This window comes from Phragmites australis, chromosome 2 (genome assembly GCF_958298935.1).
Source record: "Phragmites australis chromosome 2, lpPhrAust1.1, whole genome shotgun sequence".
NCBI classification, from domain to species: domain Eukaryota; kingdom Viridiplantae; phylum Streptophyta; class Magnoliopsida; order Poales; family Poaceae; genus Phragmites; species Phragmites australis.
The window spans coordinates 9582308-9607945 of NC_084922.1; the positions used below are offsets into that span (position 1 = coordinate 9582308).

At 45.1% G+C, this 25638-nt stretch overlaps 3 protein-coding genes across 6 annotated transcripts; 2 read left to right on the forward strand and 1 right to left on the reverse strand.

The window, feature by feature from the left end:
* The first annotated feature begins 6023 nt into the window (after positions 1-6023).
* LOC133898681 (cytochrome P450 90D2-like) lies at positions 6024-12339 on the forward strand. 3 transcript variants are annotated; one of them, XM_062339366.1, is made up of 8 exons: positions 6024-6544; positions 6711-7047; positions 7933-8085; positions 8243-8497; positions 9430-9519; positions 9642-9738; positions 10314-10435; positions 11986-12339. In XM_062339366.1, exons 1-8 carry the CDS (start codon positions 6282-6284, stop codon positions 12136-12138), a joined length of 1470 nt encoding a protein of 489 aa, XP_062195350.1. In that variant the 5' UTR covers positions 6024-6281; the 3' UTR covers positions 12139-12339. The 3 variants fall into 3 exon arrangements, with proteins under 3 accessions (XP_062195350.1, XP_062195339.1, XP_062195345.1); XM_062339355.1 differs by having other exon boundaries at positions 6032-6544; positions 9642-9827; XM_062339361.1 differs by having other exon boundaries at positions 6038-6544; positions 7936-8085; positions 9642-9827.
* Positions 12340-16363: 4024 nt separating this feature from the next.
* LOC133898699 (DEAD-box ATP-dependent RNA helicase 20-like) lies at positions 16364-18927 on the reverse strand. Its single transcript, XM_062339376.1, has 8 exons — positions 18732-18927; positions 18473-18634; positions 18032-18186; positions 17695-17787; positions 17513-17598; positions 17196-17422; positions 16881-17114; positions 16364-16757 (listed from the first exon to the last, which is right to left on the reverse strand). The coding sequence occupies exons 1-8, from the start codon at positions 18838-18840 to the stop codon at positions 16708-16710; spliced, it is 1116 nt and encodes a 371-aa protein (XP_062195360.1). The 5' UTR covers positions 18841-18927; the 3' UTR covers positions 16364-16707.
* Positions 18928-20141: 1214 nt separating this feature from the next.
* On the forward strand, positions 20142-23161 carry LOC133898709 (uncharacterized). Of its 2 annotated transcripts, none has more exons than XM_062339396.1 (7): positions 20142-20423; positions 21270-21391; positions 21542-21631; positions 21938-21990; positions 22289-22391; positions 22504-22619; positions 22698-23161. In XM_062339396.1, exons 1-7 carry the CDS (start codon positions 20213-20215, stop codon positions 22720-22722), a joined length of 720 nt encoding a protein of 239 aa, XP_062195380.1. In that variant the 5' UTR covers positions 20142-20212; the 3' UTR covers positions 22723-23161. The 2 variants fall into 2 exon arrangements, with proteins under 2 accessions (XP_062195380.1, XP_062195371.1); XM_062339387.1 differs by having other exon boundaries at positions 20143-20423; positions 21267-21391.
* Positions 23162-25638: the final 2477 nt, after the last annotated feature.

Genomic DNA, 25638 nt, shown 5'->3' on the forward strand with positions numbered 1-25638 from the left:
GCCATCAACTTTACTTCTTGCTCGAGCGGCAACTCCCGCCTATGCGTACACACTTATCCTCGTCTTCCGAGCGCAGTGGAACTCGCTTGATCTTGCCTTTGGGTTTGGCCCTCAGTGACGCGCTCTCTTGCTCCTTTATGTCCATCTCAGATAGTATGCTCACCTTTCGCTAACCTAGGGCATAGCCATGTTCTATCTGGCAAGCCATGCTTTGATCGCTCCAGACATCTATAACACCCTCCGGGCCGGGCATCTTCATACATAGGTAACCATGATGCACCACTGCATCAAACATGGGCAACACTCCTCGCTAGAAAATGGCATTGTACTAGTAAGGAACATCGACCACATCAAATAGGATATCCTCTATCCGAACTCCTCTTCCTTCGCTGAAGGACACCAGGAGTGAGATCCTTCCAAGAGCTTCAATGGACATTCCTCTGAATCCTTGCAATTGGGTTCTAGCCGGTCGCATGCAGCTTCTAGGAATTCCCACTTGTCAAATGCCTGGACAAAAAAGAGATCAGCTGAACTTCCTCCATCGATTAATACCCAGTGTATCTATGACCTGGACAAATCCACGAAAATAACGAAGGCGCCTGTATGAGGATAGTTGTGAACTTGGAGGTCATCCTGAGAGAAGGTGATTCGCTGGTGCGACCACAGAGACCTGACCACTAGCGAGATGGTTTCCACGTGATTAATTTTGCGTACACACTCCATATGTTGCCTCTTGGACTCGTAGTCATAGCTGGCGCCCCCGGAGATAGACCTCGCTCTAGTTGGGGGGGGGGGCTTCAATAGCCATTCTCAGCCAGGGGGGCAGTTCAGGTGCCTGTGACTGGAGCGAGGGAGGGGCTCCAATCCATGATGTGGGGTAGTAAGATGGGTGGGTGTACACAGGGATTGGCCCAAAGCTAGGCCCATTCTCACATCTTTACAAGGTGCACTGTCTGAGGATCATGTGAAGACCCCCCCCCCAGGGTCTAAAAGATTGCTGGTTTAGCCCTTCCTTCAGAGCCACCACGTGAGGGTGCAGCTTGGTCGTGTAACCTGCATCTTCGATGTGCACTGCGTAGTGGCCGGGATCGCCCAAAGTTGTGGCCCTGACCCCTCGTTGAACCTCCACCTCTTTGCCTACTCTTATCTAGGCTCTCTCCGATGTTGTGCACCCTTCGCTTATGGGCCCTTGGTTGGTGAAAATGATGATGGTTGGTTTTCTGCTTGTCTGAAGATCCGTGGGCTTCCCTCAGACGTTTTCCCTTGTCCTTTCCTTGAGGTGTTTTTCCTTCACCTGTCCTTTTGCTCTTGGTCTCGGAGGTTGACCTATCTGTGTGTCTCCAAAGCTCACCCTCCTCAGCCCTTGAGTACTCTTCCATCTTGGTGAACAACTCATCCACGTCCCTGACCATTTTACGCGCCAGGCGCAAGGCCAGGACCTCTGGACGAAGGCCATGCCTTGCAGCATCTATCACTGTATCATCTCCGAGACCCTACACCTAACACTTCACCCGCATGAAGTGTCAGGTGAAGTCCTTCGGCATCTCGCCCTCCTGTTGCTTGACTACAAACAGATCTCCTACGGTGACCGGAGCCGCATAATGATCCTGGAAGTGTGAGAAAAGTGCTTCCTGAAGCTGCTCCTAGGAGAATATCGTTCTCGTCGGCAGAGATGTGTACCATGAGAGCGTGATTCCCTTGATGGCTAGGACGAAAGCCCTAGCCATGGTGGCTTCGTCTCCCCTACGGACTCTATCTCGGCCTCGAAGCTTATTACAAATTCCTCCGGGTCAATTTCTCCGTTATATTGGTGCAATCAAAGCATTTTGACCCCAAGGTCACGATCGCATATGTAGACTCGTAGCCAATAGGGAGGCTTAATCTACCGCCCGTAGTCGATGGGGTTCCTCCGACCCTCGCTGACGAAGTAGCTCCAGGTCTCCATTGCTGCCGAGGTCTCACGGCGGCCCTTGCTGAGATGAAAGGGATTGGTAGATGGACTTGAGTTTCTCGCGTAGCTCTTGGATTTGTTTGTTACCTTCATCCACCTAGCTCTTGTGCTGCGTGTCATTACCATCGTGATCCCTTGCTCCATGGTCCCTTAGGAAATGTGGGGGGAACCCGATGATGCTTCAGAGCGTCCGACACGGTCATCCGATCCTCGTGGATGTTCGGACCGATTGCCTCGAATCCCCCTGTTTCGCACGGGACAACCACGCCAACTTCGGGAATTTCAACCTCGGGGGCCTCGACCGAAGCCCTAGCCCCCTCGACCGCCGCTACTCCTTGTCGTGAAGGGACCTCAGAGCCTCCATCACTGTCCATAGACACTTGTGCCTTCTCTCTCCTGGTCTTCAGTGGCATGAGACCACCACGTGGTTGTGGGTTTGATTCTCATGGACGACGCCAAATATTGTGATCATGGTCGCAACACAGTGATCAATGTCATAACCGTCTATGTAATAATTGTTTCTTTTTTCCCTTTATTACACCAAGTGGGTGGGGATATTTATAGGCATACCTCAACCACTCATGTCGTCTTTACATCTTTACTCCTTATCCACAGGAATATTCCAGCTAACACTAGGGAATATCATGTAATATCCTAGGGGTATTACAATCATTGTCTACTTATATTGCCCTAAGCAACCAAATCTCGACATGTGTCTTGGGGACCTATATTGGATCCTCCGTCGAGATTACTAGTGATCTCTCTTCAGCCTTCTCCTCCTCAGGTTCCAGCTAAATTGCGGGTTCCATTTAGGTTAGCCTTCGCTCTATCACCGAAGACCCTCGTGTCGCCTCCCTTTGGCCTCGAGGCTTCGCTGGACTCTTAGTCCTTCGGGCTTCGTCGCACCCTTTCGGCCTCAGGGCTTCGTTGGATTCTTCGTCTTTGGGCTAAGTCGCACCCCTTCAGCTTCTGGGCTTCTCCTCTGAGCTTCATTCATTGAGTTTACTACATCTTCTCAAGCCTAACGCCTACAGAGCATAAAAGGAATTATTCCTACCTTAACGTTAGCCTCTCTATTTTGGTTTTTAAGATTTGACCATTGTAGCCAAAATCAACGAACGGGCCCAAGCGATACTATTCCCTCAACAATCATTAAGCAAGTGATTGGAGTGTGATGTGCATTGCATCGTTTTGGTAGCGTGGGGTTTGGGTTTGGTCACATCCTTACTTGATACCGCACTGCCCAAGAATTTATGCTCTTTTCACATTTTCTGATGGCAAAAAATAGCAAGCTGTGGGCTATGGTTCCAGATCGGGCGGTAATCGGTTGTTTTGAACCAAAACCAGAAATTGCAGTTGGTATTGAGGGATCATGGTGAGAGTATGTCATTTTGATTCGAAGTTTTTTTGTTTTGTTATGGACTCTACATTGCTAATTAGACACAACGTTAGAAGCTGAAATATGTTAAAAGCTTAAAGAAAAATTAGATAAAATTTGAAATGTATCGGGATTGGATCAGTTCATGGCTCGGTCAGGAGCTGCACTCTTGCACTCTCACCACCGGGCACTTACCCAGCCACCTCAAAGATTAGGAACACCCTTTAGTTTTCATCTAGAACACGGGAAACAATCATCCTTTGGAAGCTGAATTGTTTCCTGTGATATCTGCAATAATTCCTATCGGCCTCCATCGCCCCAAACAAACCATTGATTTCGCTTCGCCACCTATTGCCTAGTCACCTCGAAGTTTTTGCAACTTCGGTGGTGAAATGCTGTGAGTGACCTGATATTTCCGAGAGGATCTTGCTTTCGGTTCTCTTTGACCTCCCTTAAAAAATCTCGTCGGAAGCAAGAGTACCACTACGCTTAGATGCAACTCCTTTCCATCTGTGGGTTTCCTTCCACTGCACTCGAAGTTTCTTTACTTCTTTTTGGAAAGTGGTTTTCCTTCCATTTGTGGGTCTTACTGTTTTCATTGCATTAGATTCTAGAGCGAATTATCTCTGTGCCATCAAAAAAACGTAGCTCTTCTCTCTATGCCATCAAAAATTTCAAACGTAAGTCATCGTTTTTACACAAGACAGGGTACTGTTCACAAGGTGCAACAGCCTCCGGTTCCTTCAAAATTAGTGACCTTTTGTTTCTCTAAAAATCTTAAATTTTTTTTATATATATTGTAATCTATGTGCGATCCATTTTAATTGGATTCACTAAAAAAATCTGCGTAGAATTTAAATTAAAATTCTAAAAAAAACTATTTTTATAACTTGTAACAATTGTTACAGCCTTAAGTAAAATCCTAAAAATCTTGTAAAATTCACTAATATTTTTCTTATATGATGAACTAATTTTCAATGAATCAAAATAAAATTCATTGCACATGAATTATAGAACATGTATAAATTTTTTAAAGAAATAAAAGACCACTGATTTTTTAAAATAGAAGGCGGATGTGTCTTATGAGCAGTAACACCTATGAACAGTGATTTTTATGGGAGTTCTACACGGGTTGACGGAGCGGAAGGAGGGGAAAAAAAGATAAAAATGATGGTAAATAAGAAAGTTCGAAAAGAGCTTTTTTTTTTATGGCACAGAGGGAATTCGCGCTAAATTCTTCGTGGGTCCCTATTCGTTTGCTTTTCTGATTTCTAATGCTATTCATATATGTAATCAACTGCAAAGCCGCCTCAATCAAATCAACCCGCCACTCATGCATGATGCTAGTGATATCCATGATCACGCCTCATTCTTTTGTATTGGTCGGTTGTGTGCATCGACCTTTGATCACCTTGAAGTTTATAAATTTATACTTTCCGCTGTTCTTGATTGCGTCAACGGCATCTCTGTTTGTTTTAGATCAGAGGCATAATGGCATATGGATCTTATCATCGTAAGGGGTTAACTGCAATTTAAACTGTTCTGCCGTCATTTTTTTTTCACGAGTCGGCAGCCTGCATAAAGAAAACGATATCACATACACATAGTGGATCAACTGTGAAGCAATGGGCACCACATGACATGCGTCGTTATCTAAGGTGGACCAAATGCTAGATTACAACCGGCGAGACAAACACATGCTGAGCAGTGGTGGATCGGGTGTTAGGATTCCCTTTTAAATCCTTGCAAATTGCAAAGGTCTGTTCATCGTTGTTGTTTGTTAATTTTTTCTTTCAAAATCAAGTAGAGCTCTTAGCAGCAGATAGGGATAAGCACTGGTTGCATTCGCAAGTCTTTACAAAGCACACGTGTGCACAGATTTGTCGTGGGACGTACTTGTACTGTGGTATAATCCATCAAGACTTGCTAAGTCTGCCACATCACAAAGTGCTAAATTTCATTTTCCTCTCCAATGTGTAACACCTCTTTTCTCTCAAGATGAGTCCTACAACATACTATAAAAATTCCTCCAATAACCCTTCTCTCTGCTCCGAATTCTCTTCTCTCATTTCAATTATTTATTTAATGCTAACACTTGTGCCTAAACAAGCACCTCTTCCAAGATGTTGCTTGCTAGCACCCTCAAGAATTCAAAGCTGTAGCTCCTCTTAGCCAGCGCTCCCACACACACTAGGAATCTTTTTGCTAACGTAGCTTAGCTCAGGCTCACTCTATTCAAGAACTTGGCCTCAACTCCCGGTGCCAAAAAAATTTCAGTAGCAGTGCTGTGCACCGATCAATAGATGTGCTACCGCCCCCGGATTGACCAGTGGTCCAGCATCCGAGATGATGGGCCCTTTCAAAAGAGTCAAATATCGTTTTGAACATTTTCTTTCAAAATTCCTTCTTATCCTGTCGAATTCAGGAGGAATTTTCGGCGTATTGACCAGAAGTTTTCGTCAAAAAAGAAAAAAGAAAACGGCATGGGGTCTTTTATGTGTGTGGACCCCACGCGTGTGCACGAGGAGGTGAGCTTCGGCCATCACTCATCAGCAGCTGAGCCCTGTCGCCTCACCTCTGCTCGGGACTCTCAATTCTCAATCCTCAAGAAACAACAAAAAAAAAACAGAAAAAAAGTAACAGTAGGACTGTGCCACGACACACAATCATAGACGTGGGGACTATACACAAAGAAAAATTAAACTACTACTGTAAATCATCAGAAAAATTAAACTACTACTGTAAATCATCAAAAAACTATTAAAAAATAAATTATCACGACATACTAGTTTAAAAATTCCCTCGCCTCCTCTTCTGTAGTAGTACTTTGCACTTGCCGATTCCATCCCCTTCACATTCGCGGCATATAAAGTGCCTCTCCTCCCTCGCCCTCTCGTAGCTTCACTCGCTGCTCGGTGGGTGCAAACACACGCGAACACATATCTTCTTGCCATGTCGACCACCGCCGTTCCCTGGCCGGCGCCGGCGTGCTTGGCCGGCGTCGCGCTGCCCCTGCTTGTCATGGCCACGGCCCTGTGGGTGCTGCTGTCACGCAAGCTCCTGCCGGCCATGGCGTGGCCGAGAGAGCGTCCCGGCAAGGAGGCCCGGCTTCCGCCCGGCAGCTTCGGGTGGCCGCTCGTCGGCGAGACGCTGGACTTCGTGTCCTGCGCCTACTCCTCCAGCCCGGAGGCCTTCGTCGACAAGCGCCGCCTCTTGTAAGCATCTAAACTTGGCTCGCTTGCAGTGCTTGTCTCTTCTCTCTCCGGCGCCACACGTGCGCGCACAGCTAGGTACTAGTAGCTGATAAGCGAACACCGCACGTGAGGTGAGGTGAGTTAGTACGTGACATGACGGGCATGGCATGCGCACGTGCGCGCGCAGGTACGGGAGCTCGGTGTTCCGGTCGCACCTGTTCGGGTCGGCGACGGTGGTGACGGCGGACGCGGAGGTGAGCCGGTTCGTGCTCCAGAGCGACGCGCGGGCGTTCGTTCCGTGGTACCCGCGGTCGCTGACGGAGCTCATGGGCAAGTCCTCCATCCTCCTCATCAACGGCAGCCTGCAGCGCCGCGTCCACGGCCTCGTCGGCTCCTTCTTCAAGTCGCCGCAGCTCAAGGCGCAGGTCACCGCCGACATGCAGCGGCGCCTCGCGCCCGCCCTCGCTGCCTGGCGCGCCCAGGGCCCCGGCGCGCTCCTCCGCATCCAGGACCACGCTAAGACGGTACGTGTACTCCCTTCTCTCTGCCACCTACAGGCTATATATACGACTTGGGACGCTACTCTGCTGATTAGTGATTACTCCCCTCCTCCATGGCTGCCTCTTTGGCTTCTTGATTTCACAAGGATTACGATTAATTGGATTAGCAGGAGCCTTGAAGAGAGAGAGAGAGAGAGAGAGAGATGGCATGGCGCGCAGACCAAGGGTGAGGCCGGCGTGCACACGTGCGCGGCCGTGTCACCACATGGAAGTAGCTATCGAAGGCCGGGAAAGGGGGTCCTCCCCGCCCCTCCTTCTCTCTCCCTCTCTCTCTCTCTCTCTGATCTCAGTCATACCACCACATACTTGTATGTGACTGTGTGAGCGTGGTATCTTAATGAGATCGGGGGGAGTTGGGGCACTGCTGGTGCCTACCTTTTGTTCTCCCCCATTCAATTCCGCACGCGCACACCTTAAATACATCCGATGGGGCCCACGTACCGGATCGAATTACCGGCAAACCTTACATTTTCAGACCAAATGTACAGTACTACCACAACTACTATGTTCTGTCTACGAACCATTACAAGCGGCTCTTCTTGCACTCATTACTGTCAGTCATACGGTCTTGTATAGTCGTCGTGCATTCTAGGAGGCCTGTATACATGGTCTGCAGGCTGCTAGTGATGGCTTACAGTTACAGAAAAGTCCAGCTGAATCAGTAGTACTCCAGCAGTCTATTGAATTCTGGCATTTCAAGTAATATGAATTAATGAAATGATAGTCTAGTAGGAGTAGCATTGGTGCAGAATAGAGAGAGAGATAAAAAGAAATGGAAGAAAGTGTGTGTGTGTGTGTCACTATGTTGTACTCAATAGCAGTGAGTAATGAATGAATGTGTTGTGGCAGCAGATAGTGTTCCAAATCCTGGTGAGGGGTCTGATCGGGCTTGAGGCAGGGCCAGAGATGATTCAGCTCAAGCAGCAATTTCAGGAATTTATTGTCGGCCTCATGTCCCTTCCTATTAAACTGCCAGGGAGTAGGCTCTACAGATCCCTTCAGGTATATACTAGTACTACTACTACTACTACTACTACTACTACTACACTGCACGCGCGCAGACTGTAGCAGCATTAGTGTCACTGCTAACATTATCAGCCTCCCTTTGTTCTTTCTATTTGACTCGCTTATGGGGCGTACATGTACCTTCTGTTGCCAGGCCAAGAAGAGGATGGCGAGGCTGATACAGAGGATCATACAGGACAAGAGGAGGAGCATCCTTGAGGGGCGGCGCGCACCTCCGCGTGACGCCATCGACGTGCTCATATGCGACGGTAGTGACGAGCTCACGGACGAGCTGATATCGGACAACATGATTGACCTGATGATCCCGGCGGAGGACTCTGTGCCCGTGCTCATCACGCTTGCCATCAAGTATCTCAGCGAGTGCCCTCTGGCTCTGCAACAATTAGAGGTAAGTAGTGTATGTGCTGTGCGCATCTTTGTTTAGATTTTTAGCCTTTTCCTTTTGTGAGAATTCCCGCAAAACATTCTAACGAGTAACGACCAGGCACTTGCAATTACATCGAGCATAGCTGCATACTATGGTTGGTTTCCTCCTAATATAGAGAAGCTGGAGCTAGATTAAGAATCATGCCAACCTTGGTCCATGCCTTTCCTGTTGGCATCTTAAGCATTGTTATTGTTGTTATACGAGTTCAAAGAAGAAGAAAAAAGAAAGCCTAGTCTTTGCGAAAGTCATGCGCTATTGTTAAGGTCAGGTGCATACATATCATTTGGCTCCAAAAAGAAGGTTCAGTACCATGATGTGCCATCTACTTGGTGGATTAATAGTCATGTCGTTGTGCATTTAGTCACTTCAAATAGACATTGCCATGCCACCTAATTCTTGTTACCTAGCTTTTGGAACTGGGTTGTATGATGACAAATCTAATTTGTCCAGTTAGTGCATTTGATAGTGATGCACACCTAAATTCGAACACATGTACCATGATTGTTGTCCCGGAGGCTAGGCCATTTTTCTAGTAGGGATGCATTTTGGACATATAGCTCATCAACTGAACAGTGGTAAAAACTCGTTCTTTTTCCCTATGGAAATTAGAGGACATAGTATTCGACTAGCTAGCAAGCATGGCCTCTTACTGCAACCCAAGCAGCATCATGTCATTTACTAGTTTCAATTTACAGCGCTACAGTGCTAAGAAAGTACTCTTCTGTTTTTGATGCCACGTGAAACAATGAACTCACTGAAATCTCTGCTTGCCTGTTACTGTTAGAGAACATGCCTATCTATTTTGATTTTTTTTCCCAGCAAAAAGAAATGAAATTAACTTCAATGATCATTAGCTACAATAATGACACCGACTAAAATTGCGATGGTACCAGGAGGAGAACATGCAACTCAAGAGGCGAAAAACTGACATGGGCGAGACCTTGCAATGGACGGACTACATGTCCTTGTCATTCACACAACATGTAAGTATACCCAATTGTCCTAATAACTTCTAAATTTCTGTGTCATCAATGGTCATGTACCTTTGGAATGTCCAGTTTTCTTTCCTAATCAAACCTTGCCTGGATCAAACATTTGATCATAGGTGATAACCGAGACACTGCGGATGGGCAACATCATCAGCGGTATCATGCGCAAGGCAGTGCGGGACGTCGAGGTGAAGGGGCACCTCATCCCCAAAGGTTGGTGCATGTTTGTGTACTTCCGATCGGTCCACCTTGACGACACGCTCTATGATGAGCCCTACAAGTTCAATCCATGGAGGTGGAAGGTAAGAATGAGCCCCACATTGTGTAGAGATGTTCATCCAATTTCTACTCCTTTAGGCAACACCAGCATAATAGGGATTTGATGATCGTGGGGTTTGTGGGACCCCTAACATGTGGATTTACTCCTGTATGGGGTAAGCTCATCATGGAATTGCCCTGTACTAACACCTAGTATGGCAGGAAAATAACAGAGACCCTTTTACATAAAGTTTTCAGTGCTGTTATTAGGCTCAATTTTGTTCAGTTTTCAAAAATGACAGCGCTGGATATTTAGTATTGAACTGGAAACTTGGATCAATGCGTTGGCCGAGGAAATGAATACACATTTTCACTGACAATTGCTTAAGGTCTCAAATGTTATGTGCTAGATCAATCTAACCAGATATTGTTGACAATGATGTGGGGCAACTCGTGAAGCTTTATCATCATTGCGATTTGATTTAGAAACCTAATAATGTGTTAATTTGGTCAACAATCTAATCATGCAGGAGAAGGACACGAGCACCAGCAGCTTCACTCCTTTTGGTGGTGGGCAGAGGCTGTGCCCAGGCCTGGATCTGGCCAGGCTGGAAGCTTCCATCTTTCTCCATCACTTGGTCACCAGCTTCAGGTATGGATCAATCTCTTCCATCCATACACAACCAAATGAAAAACATTTTCTCTAACCCTTCATTTCCTTGCATACATGATCACATCACTCACAAAATCATACCAATACTTGTTCATGCATGACTAGTCGAGCTCTCGTCTTACCAAACCGATGATAAAGACATGGATTTCACCTATAAGTGAATGGAAAGTAAGCTAGGATGGAGTCTCCAATAATTTGTGAGTTGAGGTTTGGATCTTCAGTTTTTGCCGGAACAGGCGGATGAGATACCTAGGGAGGTCCAAGCCTAGCCCAAAGGAAGGGGACCCCTACACTACACACTTGCACAGCTTAGTCGTAGAGGGGGGGCTCGGCTTGTCCTGTGTGGGGCCGCACGTGCGACATGGCCGCCAAGTACTACCAACTCATACGTGCACGTAATCTAGGGCGCGCCTATGCTGCAGCATTGGCTGCCGCACGCGTGCGGGAGAGCTGGTGGTGTGCACGCAGCGACAGGTCGCACGTGTGTGCATTGCGATTGCGTAGCTGTGGGCTGTCCGGCGTAGACATGGGCACCCCTACGAGCACGTGTAGGGGCGCCTTGTGCTGCTACAGAGCCAGCAGTCGCACGTGTCGGCCCCTGCTACAGGAACTTCGTGCGTAGTAGGGCGCCAATCTGGAGAAGAGAGAAGGAAGCCGTCGTCTTGTAGGTGAACGGTCTTGCATGCCTTCGCCAAGAATGTACCGTCGGACTCTTGGGCGTAAGCCTGTTGACGATGATGACCACAGCGGCGGAGGCAGCCATGACTGCTCGAACCATCCGTAGCATACTAAATTTGCACATCAGTGGCTCGGATCCCGGTAAAATCCAGCCTGGGATGCATGGTGCGGAGACTGTGTCCATGGATGCATGGCCAGCGTGCTTTCATGACGATGCAAGTGGTGGCGGGGAGGGAGAGGGGCGGTGGTCGGAGGACATGACCGTGACTCCGCGACGGTTGCCCTCCCGACCCATCCATCCAGACGGGCTCGACCAGTTCGATCAGATCGGTGACATGCTCTGTGCCTGGTCCGGCCCGTGATTGAGCTGAATCCCACGAGACGCAATAAGATAGTAGTATTGTGCTCTCGCCAGTTTGACACTTTGACCAGTCAGTCAGTGCCTCAGCGCGACAGGGTATGGCCGCTGTCGAGAAGAATAAACATATCGCCATAGTGCTACTGCTTACTCTGCTATGAAAAGAAACCACAATAGTAGTACTGTTTTTAGAGCAGAAATTCGTGTCTGTAATATGGCAACTTTTTGTAAAGCGTATGCAGTTGCATTTGCATGCATTGGTTGCATAAACAGTTGCACATAGCAAGCTACATATGCATACATCCACATCACATATATATTATTACTGCTCATGCGTGCAAGTGGTCATTGAGAACCAAAACTTGAGCAGTGCACACATGCGGATGCACAAGCACGGGTCTTTTTCATTGTGATGAATCACGACATGGCATCGCCATCGTGTTGTTATTTGTTGCCTGAACGATGACTTTGAATGGGTACCCTGCACTTGTAGGTGGGTGGCGGAGGAGGACCACATCGTCAACTTCCCAACCGTGCGGCTCAAGCGAGGCATGCCCATCCGGGTCACCAGCAAAGACTAGGGCAAATTCCCCAATGCAACTCAACAACCTACATAAGTGGAGTATACACTATCATAGGCTCATAGCAAGGATGGAGAATCCTTCAAGGTGGCAACCTCAGAACGTACATCTAAACATCGATCCCGGCAAAAGGCGTTGCGGTTCTACATTGCTATATATGCAGTGGATACGAAGGTGTACAGGGAGAGGTAGCGTATTAAGATTGATCAGACACTACTAAATATAAATACTAGTATCAGTGGAGCAGTAGTTTATTATACCAGCCATGGATGGACCTTGATGGTGTTTATAGTAGTACTGTATGTGACAAGGGATTGGGCTGGTCCACAATGCCCAACTAAAATGAAATGAATCAAGGCAAAAATGCAAAAAAAAAACCCCAAAAGTCACTTGGATTTTGACTTTTCCCACCAAAAGTCACTTGGATTTTGACTTTTCTCACCAAAAGTTGTTTTGTTGAAAAAAACCCCTAAAGGTTTGGTTTTGTTGAAAAACATCCTAAAATTTTAAAAAGTTTTTAAAAAAATCATAATTTTTTTTTAAAAAAACTAGAGACAATTCTAAGATTTTTGTTAAAAAAAATTAAAAATAATATCCTTTGCATCATATTTTATGGAGAGGAAGTTTGAAAAAAAACGTGTAGCTCATTTATTAATTCGAGTTAAATGTATAGTTAATTATTTACTAATCCAAAAACCATGAAATCATTTTTTTAGTCTTCTTACATGATCCTCTATTTTCTAAAAATACGTGAAATCTTGAAATAATTATTGTAATATGCAGGATTGAGTAAATGTGTTGCAGATAAATTAAATCATAACTAATTTTATAACACCCCAAAATTAGTGAAACCACTTTTGTTAGTTTACTTAAACAATTATTTGTGTAAAAAAATAATGGTAGATATGACAGTTAAAATAACATGAGTTAATAAATGAGCTGCATATTTTTTTTCTAAACTTCTTCTCCATGAAATATGATGCAGAGGATATTATTTAAAAAAACCATAGAAGGTCTTAGAATTATCTCTAGTTTTTTTAGAAATTTTTTGTGATTTTTTTGTTTTTTAAATTTTTTTAGGGATTTTTTGCAACGAAATCAAATTTTAGAGTTTTTTTTAACAAAATAACTTTTAGGAGAAAAGTCAAATACAAATGACTTTTAGGAGGATTTTTGCGTTTTTTCCATGAATAAAAGATGTGCACAAAGGAATGGGTCCTATCCTAGTATAGTACTATATGCTGATAGGAAGCCGGGGTTTTGTCTCTGGGACTGGGGTGGGCATTCTTCTGCGACTGCACCTGCATGCTTCTGCTTGCTTTGTGGCAGGGGAAGAATATACTATATAGGACCTAGAGAGAGAGGTCCAAGAAGAAAATGACGCATATGTACAGGAGGAGAGAGGATGGAAATGGATGGATGGACACCGCTGAGTTCCTTGGGAACTCCATCCAGCCCGATTCCTGCAAGCTGCAGCTGAAGAAAACGTTGGCCCTCCCCTGCAGTGGAAGAAAGGGAATGCTTTCATGAGGCAAGCGGTATGGCATTGAAGAACAGATGCAGTGCCTCCAGGGACCCAACTCAAGTTGCCAAACCATAAACCGTGGCTAATCCACCATTTCAATATCACCTGTTCATTTCTTTTTACCTGTTGTTTCTAGGATAATTTCTTCTCACGAGGCAAAGCCAGCCATATGTCGTACAAGGTAGATTCGACGAGGAATCTATGTGTTGTACAAAGTTCGATTGGACGAGGAATTGTGTTGTTCCTTGAAGAACATTGTACATAGGTATCCCACTGAGGTAACGTTTGTAGGCTATCAGGAGCATGCGTGTCGGCCTGGTGATGTGAAGGCTGTTTAGCCTCCCAACCCATCTGAGTTTGAGTACTAGGACTGACTTGGTGCTCATGGCCCATTTCCTGCATTAGCCTGTGCTACTGTAAAGCTTCTTGATCTCATTTCAAGCCTCGCCACGATGATAAGTCTTGATGCCCCTTGCAAGGCAATAATGCCGGTCCAAGCTCGAACGGTAACTGCAACTTCAATCTAACACAATATCTGACCTGGACCTTGGCAGGGTGAGATTAATGACACTAGCTTTTGGGAACACCAAAGACGGAGCATGCCCGCACGCCTGCTCAGCCTTAACCATCTCCAACCATATTACTTATCATTTCAATTTCCTTTCTAATTCCTTTTTTTTTCCTCATATCTTTTATTTTTCCTCATCTACAATAGGTTCACTTTAAATGAATTCGTAAAAAAAAACTCAAACAGAGAAAATGAGATAGGAACCTTTCGTAAAAAGAACCGTAAAAAGAAGTTATTAAAGCACTGAAAAAAACAAAAATCTCCTCACGAAACAAACATGACTCATCAAGAAAAGCCGTTAGAGATAATGCCTGATTGATGGTCCAGCCACATGTGGGCGTGTTTGCTCCGTATGCTTTCCACTAAAGCTGCACATTTCAAAGGCCTGCATCTCTCTCCCTCGATCTTGGAAACTGCTAGGTTTTAACATGGATTCCGGAGCAATCAAAAGATGGCTCCAGAAAGATGAGGATGATCTTAACAAGGTCAGAAAAGTAGGTGTATCATTTCTACCCGTAAGCCCAAGTTTTGCTAGCTTCACCTCCAGCTTTTGCGAACTCGCAGCAGCAGCAGCAACAGGAGCTCACGGGCAACCAGAGCCATCTCTGACGAACCAAAGACATGCCCCACTACCAAGTCACGAGACGATTCTGCAACACCGATTGTCATCCCCGCAGTACCAACAGAGCAACGAAATATCTGCAGAAAGTCTGAGCTAGATCACAGATAAAATGGCGTGTGCAGTATTAGGTGAATAGCAGATCGAATCTCCATGTTTACTTCTACCTTTCACATTCACATTGTACTGAGGTAATGTTCAGATAAAAGAAAACTTGCAAGGACGATTAAACCCTGCAGATTTGTGCAACTCTAGCAGATCGAGAGGTATATTACTCCAGCAGCTAAACATCGCATCATATTCAATGACTCCGCAACCAAATCTTGAGCTTTACTCCGTTTTTTTCCTTCTCGAAGTAGATGTAATACCAAAAGCAAATGGGAGACAAAAGCAATCAACAGCACAGAATATGTAAAAACTCAGCTAATGGCTTCTTTAGCAGTTACTTGTTTAACAATATACTCAAATGAACCCATCTCTAACTTATTTCTAAATATGAACCCTTTCTAAGTACACCAAAAAAAATCCACTTGTGGAAATAAGTCCGAATATACAAGCAGTGCGGCAAGGTTTATAATAAAGGATTTCCAGCTATAGCAAGAAAATTGTACACAGATGGTATCACCCAGATAACAATGGATTGCTGTATCCAGATAACAAATAAGATTCACCCGATCGGGCAGGGAGGATTCTAAACAAGTATCCATGGACCACACCGCAAGTCTGCAACCATCAACTGAACAAGTCCCTCCATACAAACAAAATTTAAATTTTTCAGGTAGCATGGCAGATAGCTCCAATTGATAGATGTATTAGATACGCGACAGCAGTGATGACCACAAACCCATCTTCTGCCATATCCTTGTTTACCACTTGCTCGTTGGTTAGTACATAATACAGCAAAAGCTGGTGAGAAGCTGAAGGCCGTACTAAGATGTGGATATATCGGTAGCAACCACTACAAAGAGAGCCAAATGCCAAACAGAGCTATTAATTTCAGTCTGCAACGCCCCAAATGAACATTGATTTGTGCTGCATCAAAGTAAAAGAGAAGCAGAAGAGGCTATTGGGACAAAGTTTAAAAGTTACTGTCTTTCTGAAGTTCACAGTCCCAGCAGACAGGGACGTTTCTTAGATCTTGTGAAGAAATTTAAGTCAGTAATATGCACATCAAAAGCATCCTATGTTGGGCGGACAGCAAATCACACGACCTGTATGGCTGTCCAGCAGGAACCATGTTCATGACCACAACATATTTCACATAGACAGAAAACCCCTCAGAGAAAGGGCCATAGCATACCCTCTCCTTGCCATACCAGACAACCTACAAGTTACCTGTACTACCATAACGAGGTGTGCATGACCTGTTGGGCTTGACTATCAGAGAAAGGGGAAAAAATACTGCTAAACCAGAAGAAAAACCATTCCATCTGACAACCACGACATGGTAACAAAAGGAAGAAGAAAAAGGGAAAAAAAACTATGTGCAGCAGAGATACTTTATTTTGCAAAACTACATAGCATGTTAAACTTATCAACATTGTTCTGGTAACCAAAAGAACAGGATAAAGCGGCAGAAAACTAATTGATGTTTGCTATAAATTCATCTCTGGAACCAAAACTAATAGAAAACAAACAGGTTCCATGCTGACACTGCTGGAACCAAAACTATGACCTACGCTGTCACTCTGAAAACTACAAAACCGAAAGAAAAAAAAACTAATGAATTTGTAGGCATCATATCATGCCACATTTCTCATACCGAGAGATTGGTGAAAATGGCTTAAGTCAAAATGCGACATGGTATTCAAAAGTATATGAATCCATCTTTACTGGATACTAGTCAAAACATTAAGTGAGCATACATAGCTGATGGCAAAAGAAAAGTAAATATTACTCCTGGCATTAATTAAACATGCCTGTCAGCTCCACAAACGGCCACCCCCATACCCCCTATATCTATCACGGTAACCTGCAAAATGTGTTAATAGTCCAACTCATTTAGAATGACGACTGAGTCAATAATACCTCAGGACTAACAAATCTTGCTTAGGCAAAACTTAAACAAAAATGGATGATCCAATGGCAAACTTACCTGAAGAAGGGGGTGGCGCACCATGACCCATTGCAGCTAATTCAGAGCTGACCTTTTGTCCAGCTTCTTCTAAAATATTGATAAGTTCCTTGGCAAATCTGGCATTAGCTGCAGTGAAAAAGGTGTAAGCTGTTCCTTTTGCTCCAGCCCTGCCAGTTCGACCAATACGATGGACATAATCCTCCAGTGAACCCGGAAAGTCATAATTAATGACATATTTCACATCCTTGACATCTGTTTCCCATGGGAATGAAACATGTATCAGTTTCTCCAGACAACATAACCTGTATCACATCTGAGAGAAGTTCTGCATACCTAAGCCCCGAGCAGCTACATCAGTAGCTGTCATAATAGGACTTTTCCCAGATTTAAATTCAGAAAGAACCCAATCCCGTTCTGCTTGGCTCTTGTCACCATGGATAGACAAAGCAGGCCAACCATCCATTCGAAGCTGTCTAGTGATCTGATCACATCCCTTCTTGGTGTCCATAAATACTAAAATTCGGCTGCCATCCATTATATCTTCCAACAAATTAACCAACCTTGTACACATCAAAGTAATTCATCATTAAGACATATTGTTTGAATTATGTTACTGTGGCATGCAATGAAAAATGCTATGGAAATCCTACTTGTTATACTTCTGACTCTCAGATAAAATTTCCACATGCTGAACAATGGCATGGTTAGCTTTCAACTCTTCAGAACCAATAATCACCTGCATCACATTAAATTCAGTTAAGTTGATGTGCAGTAGAAAGGCAAAATGCAACCAAGTCCACCTGTAAAATGTTGGGTGGGCAATGGTGTGTACCTTGTACGGGTCAAAAAGGAAATTCCTTGCTAGATGCTCAACTTCCTTTGGCCAGGTAGCACTCCAGTAAAGTGTTTGGCGGTCTGGACGAATCTAAAATTTTGACATCAAGTAAACCAATATTCATTGTTTATTTGCCATACTTGATTAATGAAACTTCACAACACCCTAAACATAATAAATACAACCATCCAGTTATTGACAATGTGCAAGATACTGAACATGCAGCAAAAGTTTCCTGAAGTAGCAGAGGATTCAGAGAATGTAGACTCAACAGGGAACAGGGATCCATTATGAAATGCAACATTTCATGTAGTAGCAAAGGAAGGAGGTATACCTGAGAAACAATTTTCTTAATCTGAGGTTCAAAGCCCATGTCTAGCATCCGATCTGCTTCATCTAAAACAAGATATGTGACCCTTCGCAAGTTTGTATGATGTGATTCTATCATATCAATTAGTCGTCCTGGTGTGGCTATGACAATTTCAACACCTGGCATAAAAAACATAAAGCAAAATTAATATGATTACTGAAAGGCACATAGCCCAGGTAAAGTTACCATTAACCTCCTCCTTCCCTACCCCAAACACTCAGTTACACCTCATCCAAGAATCTGTAGTATGATATGTTCATTATTGTGATGACATGCTTGACAGCTATATCTATCCTGAAGAAACCGCAAGCAAAAAGAAGGCTATTATACAATGAACACTTTGACCTATAGACCAACAGAAGTTTCCTTTGAACATAGATAGAGAGGGAGGGAGCGAGAGAGAACCTTTTTGAAGATCACGAACTTGTGGACCTTTGGGAACACCACCATATATGCAAGTATTTTTTATCTTTGACGATGCACCAAACTTGGTTGCCTCTTGCTGTATCTGAACAGCAAGTTCACGTGTAGGAGCTAACACCAGAACAATTGGACCATCACCAGGAGCTTCAACAACAAGAGATTCAAAAGTGTTCAAATTTTCGGCCAGGATGTTCCCAAAAGATGTCTGAGAAGGAAAAGCATCAATGCAATGTATTCTCACCAAGAATAGGCTGAGCATTCACATGAACAATGGCAGGTAAAAGATAAGCAAGAGTTTTCCCTGATCCTGTCTCTGCGATGCCAATAAGGTCACGACCCCTCAGTGCCATTGGCCAACCTTGCGATTGGATAGGAGTAGGTTCTACAAAGCCAGCTTTTGTGATTTCTTGCAATACGTATTCTGCAAAATGAAAGTGAAGCCACTAAGGTGAACCTTCAAAGCAATAAATATGCAAAATATGAAGTTCCCAAAGCAGAAAAGTGTACTGACTGCTACATGTGAAAGGAGCACTGCCTGATTTAGAGGGTCCTATTATGGACAACACAAATGTACAGTATCTTAAATATAGGAACTAATAAGGGAATTTCATACAAGATAATTAGCGCTGGGAGATGCTAAGCACCAGCTAGCTACAAGACTACACATGATCCAGTCAGTACAATCAAGTCAACTCGAAAGCTGTATCGCTGATTTTTTTCCCCAAGCTAGGTTATCTTCTTTGTTGTACAGTTCTCTCTCTTTTTAATATATTTTATGCAGTAGGGGTCTCCCCTACTGTTTTCCCCCGTCAAAAAAAAAAGCTAGGTTACCCATTTTCACACAATCCAATTCCGGTGCTTCCCTAACGTAAGACAAAGATTGCTTTGAGCAATTTGTGTTCGCAACTCGTTAAAACTGCAGAATCTAATAAATAAGGAGTCCTTCAGTTGTCAGTATGTCAAAAAGAATCCCGCCTCCAAACGGGTTTGCCCTCGTCCCGCCTCCAAACGCCCCCTCGCTGCAACACAAGCGGAATCACAACAAGAGGCATGGCATGGCCGGGGCTTAGGGTTTAGAGCACGGGCGCGGGCACGGGCAGGGCGCGGCGAGTTACCTGCGGCGGTCACGGTAGGAGCCCGGGTCCGCGGCGCGGCCGTCGAAGCGGCTCATGGCGGCGGTCGCCGGCGGCGAGGAGGACGGCTAGGGTTTAGGAGCGGGACGATACGGCTCGAATTGGGAGTCCGCGAGGCGATGGGGTTTAGCTCGGTGCGTGGCGTTCTCGTCCCGAAGAAGGAGCAACCAAACGGCGGAGGTGAAATGGTGGATCAAGTTGAAGGTTGAAGCCAATCGGTGGCGGCGAGCGGAGGGGACAGGGGAGCCGTGTGCCTTTGCGTGGAAGCGCTCGGCTCGAAAACGTATTCTATGGAATACGCAAACCTGCTAACTTAACGTATTCAACGTAATACGCTAACCCATTAACTTTACGTATTTATTGTAGTATGCAAACCCGTTTACTTAACGTATTCCAAAACAGTATGCTTCGCTTGCGTTGGTAGCTACTAGTACTACACGAGAAAGCGGGAAGTGGGGCTGACCGGCTGAGGGCTGAAACTGACAGGTGGGGCGGGCTGGGGCCACCCAGAAAAGGGAGAAAGATCTACGGTGGGAGGCCGTGTTATCCGGTCTCTTCCGTTACCGCTCGACGCCGGCTCGGTGCAGTGATGGCCATCGCCGCGGCTACCATGGCGGTCCACCACCCCTGCGCCCGCCTCCGCGTGTGCGCCGCCTGGGACATGAACCCCGGCGCGGCAACCGTGGCCGTGCCCAAGCCCTCCAAGGCCAAGCCCATGCCGCCGGCGACCGAGACCACCCCGACCCGGCCGCCTCCTCCAACCCACGCCGACCTCTTCGCGCGCGGCAGCGACGGCCAAGGTACTACCCTCCCCCCCCCCCCCCCTTGCGCCCAAAGCTTGATGCTTTGTCTAGCCACAAGCCTTTGCGGCTCGCTGTGCTTGTTTCTGTAGTACGAGAACAGCGTCGAATACATTCGGCCCCCTTGCCCCCTCACCTTGTTCAAGAACCTCGAGGATGGCGCCTCCGCATCCTCACGATAGGGCTAAGGCGGCGGGAACCTGCAGAGGCTTTGACCGCCGTAGGCTACCTGCATCGCGCGCGCGGTCGCGTTGCGGAGCCTGTGTCCTGCAGAGCCACGAAGGCGTCCATCGTCCATCCTCGTCACCGGTTGGAACGACGCCTCTAACAGTTCATTCTCCTGTTGTGTTAGTCTATGGCCGGCACTAACTAATTCCCATTCCTCGCAAAGGGCCGCCGGAGCACGAAGGGGGCTTGCACTCAAATTAATTTGGTTCCTTTGGAAGCCAGGGGTACAAATGCCCATTTCACCTTCTAGTTTTGCAAAGAAAAAAAGAGAGAACAGTAACGGAAGTGGATGGAATAGTATATAACTGAACGGTATTAAAGTGAACCTGGAAACTGCAGTGGTATATTTCGGGATCTTTTGATGCTACCAAACCAATTTTCCCAATCTGAAACGCAATCACATACAGCTCTTGAGTTTGAAATGAAAGTTCGATCGGACAGTTGGGTCATTGGGAAAGAAGAACATAATTTGATTGGTTGCATTTGATGGAACTAACTAATTCAATGGTTCACGCTTCTGGTGCAGTGTATTGAACTGTTGATGGTGTGTGTTTCTAGCAATAATTCCTCACCAAAGTTTGGCGTTTGATCAATGATTTCTTCTGTATGATACAGGAGGAATAAAGAGCACATATATGGGCTTTGAGAAGTGGTGGTTACCACCGCCGCCAGCTGTGAAGAAACCCCGATCGCTCTACAGCGCAGCATCGTTGGCTTACTTGGGAGACTGCATATATGAAGTGAGGATTTGGTCCAATCATGTGCATGATTTTTTACATTCCAATTACTGTTATTGTATTTTGTATTTTATGATATATAAAATGTACTGCTTGTCAAGCTCAAGCTTTCTTGCTGTTGGAAGATCTGATCCTTTCTCTTTTTATGTACAGCTTTATGCTCGGAGGCACTTCTTCTTCCCACCTCTGAGCATCAATGAGTACAACAAGCGTGTGATGGAGGTTGTAAAGTGCGAATCACAGGTCTGGATTTCGCTCTACTTTATCTTATAACCAGGCATCCTTGATAGCCAAATTCTACACATGCTACTCATTGTGATGTAATGTAAAATTAAAACTCATGAATGCCGATGCTGTATTGTGGGTTTCCTCGCTAACATGCTCTTTCCTATATTTTGTTTCACTTACTAACTTGTGATTTAGAGGCTAGAATTCCAGATTTCTGAAAGGTGTTTATTTTTTTGTTGTTTTTCATTTCTGCTTTCTAAGTATGGGTAGTTCCATTTAAAATTACATTGTAATCATAACTGACGCTTTTCCTTGCTTCAGGATCTTTTGTTGAACAAGCTTCTTGGAGAGGATTTTCTAAATCAAGAAGAAAGGTGAAGCATTAATTATAACCTCAGTGCCATTTATACAAGAATGTTCTTTTTTCACGATACCATTTCTATCAGGAAATGGTGTGTTTGTAGCCTTCACATACACGATTGAACTTATATGAGGTCTTAGTTCTTTGCTATTTGTCAAGATTAGTATAGCCGTTTGTGAAGTATCATTTGTGATTTGGGGCAAATAGTGTATCTTTTTTACTTTATCTCCCCTATTCATTGTTCAATTGCCTGGACCTATGCAAAGTGAGTCCTCAACAAGTACTCTTAACTTAATGATCATGTTTTGTAGGGACATACTTCGTTGGGGAAGAAATATTGTTAGCAGCAAAACTCGCACCAGAAAGCGTGCAGGAATTGCAGTCTACAATCGGGCATCTTCACTTGAAACATTGGTGTGTGGTACTCTACAAATGTGTATTCTTCTATTATATGTGGCAATTTGTGTTCTACTCCTCAGTAGTAAGGGCTAATCCTCACGTTTTTTTTTGTGTTGTCTTTTGTTAGATTGGATACCTTTACCTCACAAATTTCAAGCGATTGGAGCAGTTGATGTTTCAATTAGGCTTCACGAGTGGTGCTTCTTCACAACATATTGCAGATGAGCTGCGCTCGAGTTTCCAGTAAAGCATTTGTTGATCTATACTATGTTTTTAGCCTTTTAAGAGGAGCTGCCATTACTAATGGATGATCTTTGGCAGGAAAACAACCTCCACATCCTCCTAATCTCCGCAACCTGCAACGCAGTGAATAGTTTCAAGGTGTAATGAACTTGATAGCACTTGCGCAAGGATCTCTTATGACTCAGCGACCGATTCGAGCATGCATGACTTGTGGAAATTCAGATCCAAGAGTGAGACAAGAATCACATGGTTGGCATATGCTGTACATTTATCAACAAGTTTCAGATAATGGAGCAACGTGAGTCATGAGTCACACTAGAGTCCGTGCACCAAAAGAGATAAAGGACTGAATGTGGGGGTGGATTTTGGGCTTGTGTGGCTATGATAAAAGAAACTCCAATTTGGGAGAACTAAGCCTTTTGTGAATGACAAATTCATTAAGGCCCGGTTTGGGGCGATGGAATCTACCTAAATTCATGTAGGAAATGAACTGGTTCGTGGGAAATTGTTTGCAAAAACTTTGAAAATACTGCTTCCTTGCATGCCTTATGTTCTTTAATCTCTTTAGACAAATCAAGCTGTGAGTTCTAAGATACCGCGAGAGTAGTCTAGGCAATAGGGCGGTTTTACGCACTAGGCATGGTTTGTGGCCCATATGTGTGATCAGGCCTTGTTCATGTGGTTGAAGCGACTGGGTGTTCCTTTTATGACTCGAGTCATTTCATCCCTATGATGGTTTTTTTTTTAAGTCGGATTCTCTTCCCAAGGCCTACATTAAAGATCTTAAATAAGGATACACGTCTGGAGTAGAACTATAGACCAACTAGATCGCACTTATGTGTCTTACCAGTGAGCGGTTCGTTCGCATGCAAAAACTTAACCAAACCTTCTTGCAAGCTGGATGTCCCCCCTAATGGCCGGCCAGCCCGTATGAGCCAACATCTCCTAAATACAAAGACTCGGGAAGAGAGTCAGTGGCTCAATGTAATCGTCTGATCGCAGCCCAGATGCATCCACCGTGAGTGATCTACTTGAAACCGGGGTCAACTGGTACCAAAAGCCACGAGGGCCTGTTTGAAATCTATAGGATTTACTAGTTAAAATTTAAACGAAAAGATTCAAATCCCCATTTCTATACAAACCATTTCTGTGAAGTTGTCATCCTTATCCAAAGGCACGGAAGCAGTTGTGCACGTGCGCGGGTAGTCCGCCGCAACCACTCCCCTCACGCACAGGGATTTCAAATTCGTTTTACAATTTTTTTTTATCAGCAAAAGGATCAAAATTTACAAAATTTCAATTATTTTTCATCTTTGCTCTGCAAGTCCAACATGTCTGTAAAAGAATCCGAAAATAGATATTTCATTCTCCTCCAAAATACTCAAAATTCATAAAATTTAATCAAATTTTGAACGAATTTTGCTCACGCATGCCCACGCCTCCTCCCGGTTCCCAAGGGCGTGTTCGGATGCTTGCATCCGCCCGTGCTTGCGTCGGTCCGTGCCTTCCTCAGCGTATACGCTCTCGGAGATGAGTGTTTGGTTTCCAGGACAGAGCGTGCAGGCGTGCATCCGCTCGTGCAAAAATACCAGCAGCTACGGGCGTGTTTGGTTGCCTGCATGGGGTTTTGTAGAGCTGCATCGTATATCTTGGATGAGGGGAAACAGGCTGAGAGGATCCGTATTCTAGAAAAGAAGTGTGTTTGGTTGGCTGCAGCTGTGGATGCAAGCTGAGCTGAGATTCAGTTTGGTTGGTTGTACCTGAGGCTGTATGAGCAGGTGCAAAGTGCTAAGATTGTGATTGGTTGCCCACATGAGTGAAGTATGGTGACCCTGCATCTGAGGAGTGGTGTGCTTACCCTCCTGAGGTTGAGTTTGTTCGTATTGGATTTGACTAAGTCCTAAAGCTATTGTGTGTAGGTTGTGTAGGTCAAATTTGTGTAAATTTGAATGTGGCTTAAATTTCTAGAAATTTTGAAGTGTTGTTCGGGTAATGTACTTGAATGAGGTAAGTTTGGATGAAGTGTTATAGGTTATCTGTGCTTGAGCCGAATTTTGCCAAGTCCTCCCGATGATGAGCATATTTTGTTGTATTATCTCTTGGAGACCGCATTTAGGCATAAGGCTGATGTGCAATATAGAAACAAAAAATAACCTAGAATAAGACATTACATATGTTCAGTTCATTCTTAACAAAGACAAGAATCAAATTGAACGAAAGCTGGCCAACTAACTTGATTTGCACAATAAACACATGTCCATATTGCACCTAAGCATGAACCCCCCAACATATACACAAAATAATCACATGAGCAGCCAACAGTTTATAAGTTTTAGAGCGTTTCATCATCACAACCCATAGTGCCACCTCCTGTAGAGGAATGTCCATCAACCACCAACTAAGTAGGCAAAAGGTTAGTGGTTAGATGAGAAGCACACTAATCACTGAAGTAGTGCTTGGCGATCCAACGATTCATCCACTTACAACGATGCTCAGCACTCATCTGCACAAAACCAATGCTCTGTGGCTTGTGGTTGTAGAGCCAATCGAGAGCGGCCAGCAATGCATCCCCGGAGAAGCCATGGAGGTTCATGACCGCATTGTACACATCGGGATGTGCCTCAGCATGGACGGTTGCCTTGATTGCACCTGCCATATCCTTGACAGCATCGGTCATGCCGTTGAAGATGATGGCCTCATCCTCTGTGATCATGACCCTCTTCCTCTTCGAACTAGCCCCACTGGAGGAGTCCTTTCCCTCCCCCCCCCCCCTCCCACCGATCCAACAGCAACCTCCTCAGAGGCATTCGGGGGAGGGGTGTTGGTGTTGGTGTCGTCATCCGCGGACTCTCCAATAACCTCAGGAAAGATAATCCTCGCATTGGTGACAATCGAAATCGGGTCCGCCTCGCCTTCGCTCTCCACCTCATCAGGAGGAGGTCCCAAAGGCTCATTGGAGCCCATAGCATACCTTCCAGTGGCCTATCCAATAGAGAAGATGGCAACCATTTGCTCATAG

Bases quoted from the DNA above. Each gene is read 5' to 3' on its own strand.
- LOC133898681 (XM_062339355.1), top strand. From the start codon at position 6,282: ATGTCGACCACCGCCGTTCCCTGGCCGGCGCCGGCGTGCTTGGCCGGC. The intron at 7,048-7,932 runs GTACGTGTACTC...GTGTTGTGGCAG, and splicing joins TCCAGGACCACGCTAAGACG to CAGATAGTGTTCCAAATCCT. The intron at 8,498-9,429 runs GTAAGTAGTGTA...CGATGGTACCAG, and splicing joins TGGCTCTGCAACAATTAGAG to GAGGAGAACATGCAACTCAA.
- LOC133898699 (XM_062339376.1), bottom strand. From the start codon at position 18,840: ATGGCACTGAGGGGTCGTGACCTTATTGGCATCGCAGAGACAGGATCA. The intron at 18,187-18,472 runs GTTCTCTCTCGC...TTTTTATGCCAG, and splicing joins AGTTCGTGATCTTCAAAAAG to GTGTTGAAATTGTCATAGCC. The intron at 17,423-17,512 runs GTAGGATTTCCA...GATGTGTACAAG, and splicing joins GAGAGTCAGAAGTATAACAA to GTTGGTTAATTTGTTGGAAG.
- LOC133898709 (XM_062339387.1), top strand. From the start codon at position 20,213: ATGGCCATCGCCGCGGCTACCATGGCGGTCCACCACCCCTGCGCCCGC. The intron at 21,632-21,937 runs GTCTGGATTTCG...TCCTTGCTTCAG, and splicing joins TTGTAAAGTGCGAATCACAG to GATCTTTTGTTGAACAAGCT. The intron at 22,392-22,503 runs GTGTGTGGTACT...GTCTTTTGTTAG, and splicing joins CATCTTCACTTGAAACATTG to ATTGGATACCTTTACCTCAC.